A 12014-nucleotide genomic window follows, 5' to 3' on the forward strand; every position below is an offset into this window, starting at 1 on the left:
AATCTAAGCAAATCTAAATCAAGGAATTTAAAGGTGCTGTTTATAATTCTTGAGGAATCAGGTAATCCTGGGTTTCATTACATAGTTTTTATTTAATGATTGCATCAGGAACCCAATGGGTGGAGTTAGGCATGATTTTATTACTCAGCTACATAAAACGTGCCACTCCTCCCAGCCTGGTCATCTCCATGTTTCTCTCTAGAAGCTGAATACCTGCAGGACTTGGTGATGCTCTGGGAAACCACAAACATTTACAATGCCTTTATGTTGTTCTTGTCAGGGAAAGTTTAGCATCTTGCAGCCCAGCCAGGATTTTAATGAGCTTTGCTACCAAAGCTTCCTCGGTGCCTCTCATTTCTGTGGTCATGTGTGTTTAAAGAAAAATTCCTGAGAAATACTGTCAGTTTGTTTGGGTTGTCCAAGGTTTACCCTGTGGGCAGGAGGCCTCCCATACTGTTGACTGGCAATGGCATATAGGTTCTGGTTCTTTTTTTGGCCTGAAAAAGCCCTGAGATAACATTTTTACACAGTGCTGTTGGTGTTCATGCATGTACTGGGTTTTGTCTCCCTTCCTGCTGCTCCTCCCCTGCACTAACCCAGTGCTGGCCATGGGGCTGGGGCAGCTGCATGTCTTTAAATGTTGCTGTAATTAGGAGGGATCAAGGTCTTCATATTCCATATAACAGTTTTGATTCATAGCCAAAAGCTGGCACTTGTGCTGCAAAACTTTCTAAAGCTGCAAAATGTATTCTTGTGTCTTTCTGGTGGTGCAGAAATGCTCATTTAACTGTTAATAGCTGTAAAAACATGCAGTGTCTCTGTGGTGTGGTAGAACAATACTGGTACTGTCTCTGATCTCCTCTGGAGATGGTGTGAAATCCCTTCTAGCAGAAGTAAGATTACTTACTACTTGTTACTACCACTGATACTGAGCAAATGTAGAATCTGTAGAAAGTGTGTGTTTGTCAGAGTATTCCACTGTTAAAATAACTCGCTGGAGAGTTTATTAGCCCCAAACCTCCCGGTGGAAGTTGTGTGCTTGACTGAAAGAGAAGCTGCAGGTTGGGTGGGAGTTCCAGGGCTGATGTTGAAGTTTTGGGGTGAGTTTGTTTGGCAAGAGCTTGGGCTGAACAATAGCCCTTTCTGTCCCTGATAACCACACGCTCTCCTGCTTAGCCAGAGGGCACGTGCAGGACTGTGAGTTTCTCCTGCAGCTCAGTCTCATCCCTTTTCATCCAGGACTTGTCTCCATGGGCCATTCCAGGTCAGCCATGATTTCGGAGGTGAGAGTGTAAGCAAATAGATGTTGGCATGTGAGTGCTTTCCCGTGAGAACCTGGACTGAGAGCTGGGTGATGCTGTGGAAAATAATGGAGTTCTGCTGCCCTACCTCTAGTGGCAACATCTGCATTTGTTGTCATCGGTCATTCCTGCCACTGTCCCTCACAAATAGCTGTTTTAAGAGCAAAAAATGGTAATGTGGAATTTTATACCTTTCTTTGGCCCACGGAGAAGTCTGCAACTCTTTAACTGATGTGCACTTGTAATTCTAGCAGCGCTCTTGGTCACAAGGAGACTGTCACCTGAAGGCTTTGCTACACTGTGTCCTGGGTCAGTTTTGCAGCTCTGGGCCTGCAGGATTGCCATGGCAGGTGTAAGGCTGGGAGAGAGGATGGGATGTTATCTCCTGGTGCCTGCCTGCTTGTCCTGTCCCCCCTCAGGGACTGCATTACCTTCCTGGAGAGATCCCTTGGTGAGGAGCATCCTCACCCGGGGAGCCTGGGGTGGGTTTGGGCACTGATATGTGCTGGAACTGGGGAAGAAGCAGTGAGAGAAAAGTGCAGTCTTGGATATCATTGAATTATGCAGGCAAAGCTACGAGGCAGATGAGGGAGAATCAATGGCCAGGAACGTTCAGTGAAGAGACAGCTTCCCAAAATAGCCCCGGCCGCTGCGAGGCAGTGGCTCTTGTGCTTACATAAGCCAACTTGACCTTATTTGTTCCCACATTGTTTAAGCATGCTTATAAAACATACATCCCAGCCATGAGGGATTCATGTTTGCCATCTCCTTACTGCCAGTGAGGCAGGTCTTGATATCCCAGCAGGTACTTTGGAGTTGCCTCCTTCCTGTGAGAGCCCTGCTTGCTCTTGGGGCTCTTGGCTCGTGCTGCTGGCTCAGCTGGGCAGAAAGTCTCCTCCACAGCCCCGGGACTGCAAAGGTGAGGGAGCAGAGAAATAGCTCTGGCACAATTTTGTCCTAAATAGTTACTTTACACAAAGCAGAACCTTGCTGTGGTTGTTCAAGTCTGTTCTAACTCTGGGAGTGTGGATGGCTTGGTTGTGTTCGTGGTGTAAAGAAAGAGTTGCTTCACGTTGTAAATGAGAGAGCTCACCTGAGATGCTGGAACATCTGACAGAAACTTCTCTGAGAGCTTTGTTCTTTATCAGTAGGTCTCAAAGTGCTTTACAAAGGAAATTCAAACCAGTGAGTTGTTGATGTAATTGAGAAAATATTTTGCAGAAACCCACGAGTTAATGGATTTGGTTTGCTGGAGTTGTTCACCCTGTTTTACAGGTGCCACGCTTGGCTGGGAGCTGAGCCAGCAATCAAACTCAGGTCTCCTGAGTCATCCCAGAGACCCTCTCTGTGCATGGACAATCTGACTGTCTCTAAACTTGGCTTCAGAACAGCCCCAACCAGCTCTGTCCCAGGGGCGTCTGTGCTGCTTGTTGTGAGTTCAAACTGTGTGGAGTCAGGCAGTGAGGTAGTGGCAGAGCCTGAGAGGTCCAAGTTCCCCGTTCCATGCAGGAAACTCTCACCCAGTTTTGGTGAGGGATCTCATACACTCTTTTTGACTCTATCAAGCACATCTCAGTTTGATCTTTCAGCTCTCCCAGTTGTCAGTGTGGGCACATTTTGGTGTTTGTTCCCCTTGTTAGATATATTTCTGGTTTCTTTCTGATGTGTTACAAAATTACTGTCTTGGCTTTGGAGTGATCTTGAACCTGTGCCAGTTTTTTAGTGGCTCGCTGACAGATTTGGGGCAGGAAGCTCCACGTTCAGAATACATCATTTTATTACTCTTTTTTGTCATCCTTTTCCAAGGAACCAGCTTGCCCTCCTGAACTCCTAACTTGTGCTGAAACTCCCAGTTATGATGTGAAAGTCAAAGGGAGCAGGAGTGGATTTTGAGGGATAGTCCAGAAAATGTATATTTTACAGCTGTAAACCTTAAGAGAACAGCCCTCAGAAAACTGTTGTTAAAACTGCTTTCTCTGGCTTGTACACAGAGGTTTCCTGAGGGTTTCCTTTGCCTCTCCCCTGCAGTAAGAACATCATAGGAAGGGCCCAACTTTACTACTGTTTTTCCCTTTGCATGTTGTGTCAGTGCCATAAGGGATGGACAGCAGTGTTCAGGTTGGCTGTTTGAAACCCAAATGGGATCGAGGCATCCTGGAATGGAAAGCTGCTGACAGCAGTCTGATACCAAAGCTCAGTGCAAGACCAAAGCACTCCCAGTCACCAAACTGGAGGCTTTCAGATAAATACACAATCCCAGTGAGATCCATGTGGTGCCTCCTTCCACGTAGGTGGTTGCTTAGGCTTGGACTGGGCAGGCAGCAAGGCATGAATGTAGGCAGACAGGGAACTACATGGCCTGGGAAGGGATGGGATGGATAACCCAAGACCTCTTTTCCATATCATTTGGGAGTTACTGTGTGCTCCCTGCAGACCTCTGTTGTCTGGCATTCCAGGGTTTTGTTGCTGTTGTGTTGTTCAGTGAGGGATTTAAAACAACAAGCTGGAACCACTGAGGATGTGTGGGGGAGAGAGGGATGTACTCTCTGGCCTTCCAGTGTAGACATGCCCTTAATTTCTGAAGGGCATCACATTTGATGATCGGTGTCTTCATTTGTAGGGAGATAAATTATTAACAGTGACTTCATCAAATCTCTAAAAAACCCATTCTTCAATTTTTTTTTCTTGAAGATTGCCTCAACTTTTATCTGTCCATCTTCATGAATTCTTAATTCATTGCCCTTTCTCAGCCTCTTAGCTTGTAAAATGAGGCCAGTAGTGATTTAACTGATATCTTCGATGTGCATTCAGAATACTGGATTTCTCTGTGGAGAATTCCTTCTCCTCCACTCCCTCAGCTCTCCTGTGTGGTTTTTCCCTGCTGCATTTTCATATGGCCTTTGGGAAAAAAAAAATCAGATCATTAAACTGGGGGAAGCATTGGCATTTTCTGTGATAATGGCTCCTGGATTTTTTGGTTCCTCCCTCTAATAACAGCCAAAATAAACATCACCAAAAATGCCCTTTAGTTACACCCTTCAGTGTGTGGGTCTGCTTAGTCCCCTGCCTTCCTTCTTTCTTTCAGTCAAGGACAAGCAGAGACTTAGTGGTTCCTTCCCTTTGTAGGCACATCTTGATGATTTGTTTCTGTTACAGATGCAAGGAAATAAGTTTTTAACATTTATACTTTCAGTCTTCAGCAACTTAGAGAGGACAGAGGGAGGAGGGACTGTCAGTGCTTCTTTTCCTCTTTAAGTGCTCTTGGCAGCAGCTGCTGCTCTGTGCAGGTGAGTAGTGTGAGAACTTCTCCTTGTGTACCTTGTGTACATGGAGTTGGAAATGGATGTGGCTCTGTGGATAGATGGAAACTGGAGTGAAGAGGCAGACTCTTCCCTCATCTCTTCTTTGTCTTGCATGATTTAGCCCTAAGTTCTGAGTTTGATTCTGTTGTATAGTGAGTATTGTCATGAAAAGAAGTATTTGGGGCTGGCATGTCCTGGGTTTGGAAAGCTCAGAGCTGATTCCTGGCCCTGTTGTGGTCTGTGTCAGTCATGTTACTTGGCCTCTCTGAGCCTCTGTGAGGTAGAGGGAATGATGCTGCTTCCCTTCCTCCCTCTCAGGAGAAGTGTGAGCATAATTACAGGTGAGGTGAGGGTGCTCACATCGGGTAATAACAGGAGCTACAAGCAGCACAATACCAAAATCCTTCATTTGATTGTCAGTTTGTTGTTAACCTCTCAATAGCAGAGGAAGGCTGTGCCCCTCCCAAACCTCTCCTGTGTGTCAATGTGGGAAATCTTGTGCTTTGGCTCAGGAAATGGAAAGGCACTTGCAGGGCCTCAAATGCACTTGCAGGGTGTGATTCCACCACAGGGGCCTGAGCCACATCGACACCAAAATCCCAGGTTGTGCTGCTGCTCTGGGACCCTGCAGGCAGCACAGAGCCAGGGAAAAGCTTGGATCTTGACCTTTGGAGCTCAGACCTCCTTGGTGCTTCCTGGTCAGGACTGTGGGCATTCCATGAGGTGGGAATTGTGCTGAACTCTGCTGCTGGAGAAGAGAGTTTGTTTACCTGAGCAACCCCAGGCTGTGCTGGGGGGTAAGGCCAAGTGTTCTGTGGAAGGACTTGGCACTGTGTCCATCCATGAATCCGCACATTTATCCATCAGCATCAGGGCTGGGGTGGGGGAGGAGGGGGTGGATGGAGATAGCACAGTGTGTGGAAGGAATGCAGGTTGGCCAGGCTTCTCCAGCTCCCAGAGGAGTTCCCAGATGGATCTGTCGGGCCGAGCCCACGGAGGGCAAGGGCTGTTTGTTGTGAACAGTGGAATAGGCTGAAGGATGTGCTGGGAATGCATAAATACTGAATGGGGTTCAAACTTCCAGCTGGAAAATGGGCTTGTCTCTGGTAGCAGGACACTCCCTGGCACTCAAGGTGCTGCTGTGGTTTGTAAGTCTGGTCTGAGTGTCCCCCACTGGTCCCTGTGAAAGGGACAGAAGTGCAGGCAGGTGTGGATGTGGAGACTTCCAGAAACACCGCCTGGCTCCGTGTAACAGCTTCCAAATTCCCCTGCAGGGAGTTGGGCAGGGGCTGGGGTGCTGACTTTGGCTGTAGGTGCACATGCACCACTTCTGGCTGTGTGGCTGCTTTCAGGAGTGTCTTGGGCTTAGACTAAAATCCTACCTGGGAAACGGAGGCATGGATCTATGTGGTTAACTGCTTGCAAGCCCTCTGTCCTACTTGTGTGACTGAATCACTGTGGATATTCACCTCCTGTGCTCTGACAAACTTGTTTTATACTTTGTGAAGACGGAGGAATGCTGTGAAGTGCAGTGAGAGGTGGAGTCTGCAGTGGTTGGGATACCTCCATGCGTCATACGGAATATAAGAAAAAGCACTGATTGTTAAGATGCTGAGGTTGTGCTGTTCTCTAGAGGTCCAAGAGGCAGAGAACTTTGGATCCAGGAGTGCCCTCCTCCAGAAAGAGCCAGAGGGTTTTGGAAGCAACGTGTCTGACATAACAAGGCAAAACCATCTCTGCCAGCTGAATCTATGTAGGGTGAGGCAGGAGCTGTACTGCTGTATTGGCTTGAGATGAGATGGGAGTTCCAGCTGTGAAAACTGCCTCCATAGTTTCTCTTTTTGGAAAATGACCTGCCCAGATCTGCTGACAGCTCAGATGTATGGGCATGATTAACCATCACAGGTATTGCTGAGCTGGAACTGGAACTGATTCCCTGTGAAGTGGGACTGGCTGTTACTGAAGGAGCAGAGTAAGAAAAGCAGCAAGTGGGAGAAAAGCAACATAAATCAGCAGGTGATGCAAGTGTAGCTGTTGGGTATAAATCTTGTGGTCTCTCTGCTTTTAGTATTGAGTGATTGGCTTGCGTGACCCTTGGGTTGGTAATGCTTTCAGAGGGCAGGGAAAGGGAGATTTGGATACCTTTGGAACAGCACATGGCAGAGAATCACACAACAGGTGGTTAGACAAGTTCTTCTGGGTTTTCCCTTAACACTCCACCACTGACCTGTAGCATAGCTGGAAGCAAACCCCTGCGTTGTGCCTCAGTCTTGTTATGTAAAACAGATCCTTGTGCAAGTCTCTGTGATCTGATCAGTGTTTGGGGCTCTCCCAAGGGGGCTGCAGAGGACTGAAACACTGCTTCTCTTTTTAAGGCATGTGTTGCAGTTTGCCATCTGTTACATAATAGCCTCTGCTTTAATTTTATGATTGTATTGTATAGATTCCCAAAATGAAATCACCAGGGGCCTGTAAAGTGACTGACCCCTGCAATTGGGGTGGCAGAGCTGATTTCACCTCTGGGGGAGCTGAGTGAGGGAGCAGTGCTCGGTACCTTAAGTAGCAAGAAGTTATGACAGATACTTGGGATTAAGTTTGGGACAGCTGCTTTTGAGGTCTGGACCCAGTTCCCATTGAGGAGACTTGGGATTTCATTCCCAGGGAGCCGTTCCCCAAGGCTTGCCAGCAGTCCCAGCCCAAAGTCAGCTTTTTTTACATAACCAGAATGAGAATGTTTGTGTTGGTGTCTCATACTAACACAAATAACACAAATCCCATCGGAGCAAACCCTCCACTGTGTGCACTCCCTGCTGTGGGAGGAGGAGAGTGAAGCAATGCCCAACAGGAGATACCATCTCATGGAATGCTGATGGGGAAGTGCCCTGAGTGGTGAGATCAGGATAATGAGTGGCACTGGGCTGAGCAGGAATTGGGCTGTAGACTTTAAGGAAGTTTGACTGTCTCAACCATGCCACATACAGAGGTGCTGGTGTCTCTGTGCTCTTTGGAGTAAATTTCTTTTGCACACTTTGCAGCAGAAGCAAAAGGGGAGAAGATGACCCACGTTGAGAAATAGTAAAGCTTTATGTAAATCCAGCTTCCCCAAAGCCAATCCATTCTGATTCTGGACTAGAGAAAATTGTGCATTCTGTAGGAATGAATTATCTGCTGCTTCCTTGCTGCTCCTTTGGCTTCTCCAGTCACCCTCCCCCTCTTCCTTGTTCCTTCCTGGTCTTTGAGAGCTGTTTTAAAGTGATCCATTTCAGTAGGGAGCTGTTTGTTTGCAGAGCATCTAAATTGTGCCGGATTGCTTCTGGCTATTTACGTTGGTGGAACTGTGCTTGTGCTTCCAGACTCATGCAAAACACTGCTTTTAATAGATATTTAGTCAGTAGACCAGTGATATTTTCCATCTCCAACTGGGCCAGCCAGCCTTTTCATTCCACAGCTCTGCATGAGTTTGGTCGGGCACCCCAAACTAGATGCACATCCCAATCTCCTGAGCACCTGAAAACGGCTTCCAGACTGCTGAAAATCAGCCCCTCAGGTGTTGCTCAGAGCTGCAGGACTTTTCTGTTACTTCAGTAGGATTTGTTTCAAACCCATCAAAGCATCAGGGGCAGCAAGAACAGGCAGAGTCAAGCCAGCACGATTTAAATGCAGTCGTCTACATCACTCATCTACAGTGAAGAGAAAATGCAATTTATTTTTAACACCTTTTTAATTCTAAAGTGTTTGTATATGGAAAAGATGAAATGACAGCTGACTTCACTGTGGCTCCATCTCAGCACTGCCCTGATTCCTCTTGTCCTGAGGAGCTGACAATCCATACTGATTTTCTCTCCCTGTGAACTTGTGCACAACTTAGCAAGATAAGGATCTCAGTAGCCTCCCTGAAAGCTAATTTAACCACAAGGAACGGCTGCTAGCTTGGCAATATTTTGTTCTTGAAACTGCAAAGAAAATATTTATACAACTCAGATTTTTTTTTTGTTTATTGTTATTATTATTAAACCTAATAAACAGAGCGTGCCTGGGCCATGGGGTGTTATATCCTACCTGTGAATATTTATTATTTTTTTCCAATCACATCCCCTATATTTGTTGTTTTACCTGAGAGACGTTAGAGCTGTTGAATTGTGTGACCTTGTAGGTTAATGACAGCTCTGGAATAGAGTTGCAGTGCATCTGCCTATATCAGGAGAGAGTAATTAGCCAGTTATTGATAGTCAGATGAAGTTGCAGCTTGAACTCCAGCCAGCAGGACGTGGTTGCTTTCTAATACAGGGCTTGAGTGGACCATCCTGGACAGAAATAACTGTATCTCTGTTATTTAAAAAAGATACTCCCAGGGTGTGGAGCCTGCACAGGCAGTAAGTAATTCTACTTGAAGTTGCTGTTTCTGCAGATCCATTATCTGGTCTCCCCACTTTTTTGGCTGGAATTGTTCCCTACACTCTTGCTGGGCATCATTATTTGTCTGTTGTGGGTGTCACTACTGAAACAACTTGCTTTGGGGAATAGATTTCTTATTTCTCCCAGTGTCTGCAGGGATTTTTTACTTTTTTTTTGCCAACTTTCTGCTGATATAAATGGAGAACAGTTTGCTCAGAGTCCTTAAAATTACTTGCAGTCTCACTGAAGCAAAAGCAATACGTGGTTTGGGAGAGAACGACGACCTCCCACTGCTGGGTAAAGGTTTGGGGCAGGGACTTTTCAGCCTGAGGATGCCGAGCCTGGGGTGGACTTTGCCCCTTGGCTGGTTTGGAAGGTCTAAATTCCAAGCAAAGAAGGGCTTGGCCACAAGTGCAGCCTTCTCAAGAGGGACAGGCTGTGATGGGACATGGCTCTGTCTACGATACACTTGTCATGTTGGTGTAATCCACGTGGGGTTTGCTGTGCTGAGTGTGTCCACACACAAGCTGAGTGGGGGAGAAAACAACCATGTAAGCAGGGCTGCAGGCCCAGCTGCAGGCAGAGGATCAGTGCCCCTGAGCCACTGGGCAGCCTCTTTGATCCAGCTGCCTTTTTATGGCTATTTTCTGCCCTTTTCCACTCGTAAATAACTGGCTTTTATTTGACCTATCTTTGGAGTGATTTTCCTCTAAGCCAGACCTTTCACTGTCTCGGAAACCCCACAGCACATAAAGGGAACACAGGGGAGATCTTTCCCTCAGTTATTTCTGTGAATTTAAGCTTGACAAGGCCTGTTCTAGACGGGCACTTGGGATTTCCTGGCCATAAGCTGTGATGGATTTTTGCAGCAGTGCTTTACTCAGCTCCTGCAGCTGAGTAGCTGTGGTCCCTCAGGTGAGTCTGTTGTCTGGCAGCCTCCTGGCCTTGCCAGAGCAGGGGCAGAGATTATTTTACCTCTTTTTCTCCAGGAAGCAGCAACATGTCTCCAGTTCTGCTTTAGCTTTAGGGAGAGCAGCAGGGTGGTACCTCTGTGGTATTGCTTGCTCTTATGTTGTCCAGCTGTTTCTGAATTAACCTGGGCATCAGCAGCTTCCACCAGGTGCCCTCCTGAGCTTTTCCAGAGTTTGTTGGGTTTTGTGTTCTGGAGTTATTTTGTTGAGAGGTGAATCCTGCCATTAATTACTTGTTTTCTACTTTCTCCTGAGAAGTGTGATTTGTTTCCCCATTTAACGCGTGTTTCTTCTCGATCTTCCCATTTAATTTGCAGTGTTTGAAAACACTTGGAAAACCCATCATGAAGGCTGAGAAAGAGAAAGTTGCCAAGAGCTTGGAGCTGTTGAACTTTCTCCTCAAAACTGTGACAGAGCAGGTGAGTGTGTGACCCAGTGTGTGGCAAATGGCTGTTTTCTGAGTATCTTTTAAATGTCACACTTGGATTTTGCCTTGTGACTGCTCCGTCCCACCTCATTTCCTACCAAAGGTACCCCTAGAGGGGATGCCTGGTTGGATCTGAGGACAGAAAAAGCCCTCCTGTCTGAAGGAGCTGATCTCCAAGGGCTCGCTGAAGGATTTGTGCCGTGTTCAGCAAACACATGCGGCACCTCCTTTCTTATCAGCAGAAATAAAACCTGGGGTACAGGGAGGGTAGATTTTGTCCCAGGTGATTGCTCTGTCCTCTCCACTGAACCCCAGAGATTCTGATTCCCAAAAACTGAGACTTAGTAGCTTTATGAGTGGCAGTGAAGCTTTGTTCTGGGGCTTTGTTTCCCTGATGGAAAACGACTTTTTTGAACACGAGAGGATTTTCTATAGGTGACAAAATATGTCTCTAATATGGTCTTACTTACTGGAGCAAAATACCCCGAGCAGCAGAATTGCTGAAGCCCAGTTTCCTACTGATAAGCCCTGGGCTCTGACCACAGCCTGTTTCTTTGTGAAGACCTAATAGGAAAGTGGGTAGAGAAGAGAGATTATTTCCAAGGCTCTTGTAGGAGCTGAATTGCCTTTGAGACACCCTTTTCTGCCAGGTTTTGCTGAAATTACCCAGTGGGTTACAGAAGAGGCTACCAGACCTTTAGAAACCAGACTGAAAGTGCTGCTGCTTTTCTCTTGGTTGGGTGCATGGTCATGTATCTTATTCCCACTGCTCCCAGCCACGGACTGGAAAGGAAACAGAACCAAAGGACCCTCTGGTCCCTTTTATGCCACTGCAGTTCTACCTGGCATGTTAGAGGCATGTTAGACTCATGCCTCTCGTGCTAGAGACTCAGTTTTCAGTCAAACCCTGGTACCTGATGGTGCCTTCAGTTTGTGCTCCCAAGCTGGTGTTGCAGGTGGGCTCAGAGCAGTGGCTCGGAGAAGCCAGGCGGGATTGGTTCTTCTGCCATAGCCTCCCCCTAAGGATCTCCTGTGCCCTTCCTGCTGCTGTGAGTGCCCTTCCTGAGCTCATTTGTCTCTCCTTGCCTCTTGCAGAAGCTGAATGTGAAGCTGACGGAGGTGGAGAAGGTGCTGCTGTCCCTGAACCAGCTGGAAGACATTGGGAATTCGCCCCGGCTCGACTCTCTCTACTGGAACGTGATGCGCTGGCTCAATTACACGTACGTGTGCTGGGAATTCCAGTTTTGGGCTTGTCTGGGGGCCTCCCTGCCTGTCCTGCTTGTGTCCATTGGTGTGGGCAGGTGGGAAGAGAGAGGAAGTCAAGGCAGGGAGCTCAGGCTGGAGTTTTGAGTTAAATGGAGCTCCTGGGCTGGTGGGGTAGAGATGCCGCTTGTTTTACTTGTTTGGAATAATACTGGGCTCATTATTCCATGTGCTTACATGCTTAGGATCGGTCCTTTTTGGGAAGGGATTGTGAGCATGTGTGGTATGTTTGATACCTGCCAACAGAGTGAGACAGCTGATGACCCAAGGACAGTCCCTGCTTGCAGCTGTCCCACATGGCAGCCTGGCTTAAGAGCCAAAGCTGCAGAGAAATTTCTAGGCCAGGACGAGTCAC

At 47.2% G+C, this 12014-nt stretch overlaps 1 protein-coding gene across 1 annotated transcript in view; it reads left to right on the forward strand.

Moving 5' to 3' along the window:
* Positions 1–12014, forward strand: part of MYBBP1A (MYB binding protein 1a) — a 56896-nt gene that overhangs the window by 42973 nt on the left and 1909 nt on the right. Inside the window, exons 25-26 of the mRNA XM_027734472.2 lie at positions 10287–10388; positions 11492–11616. Of these exons, the coding sequence (XP_027590273.2) occupies positions 10287–10388; positions 11492–11616 (227 nt within the window). The remainder of the gene's footprint in view (positions 1–10286; positions 10389–11491; positions 11617–12014) is intronic.

This window comes from Pipra filicauda, unplaced genomic scaffold (assembly GCF_003945595.2).
Source record: "Pipra filicauda isolate LSUMZ 115617 unplaced genomic scaffold, ASM394559v2 scaffold71_size5581439_pilon, whole genome shotgun sequence".
Taxonomy (NCBI): Eukaryota; Metazoa; Chordata; class Aves; order Passeriformes; family Pipridae; genus Pipra; species Pipra filicauda.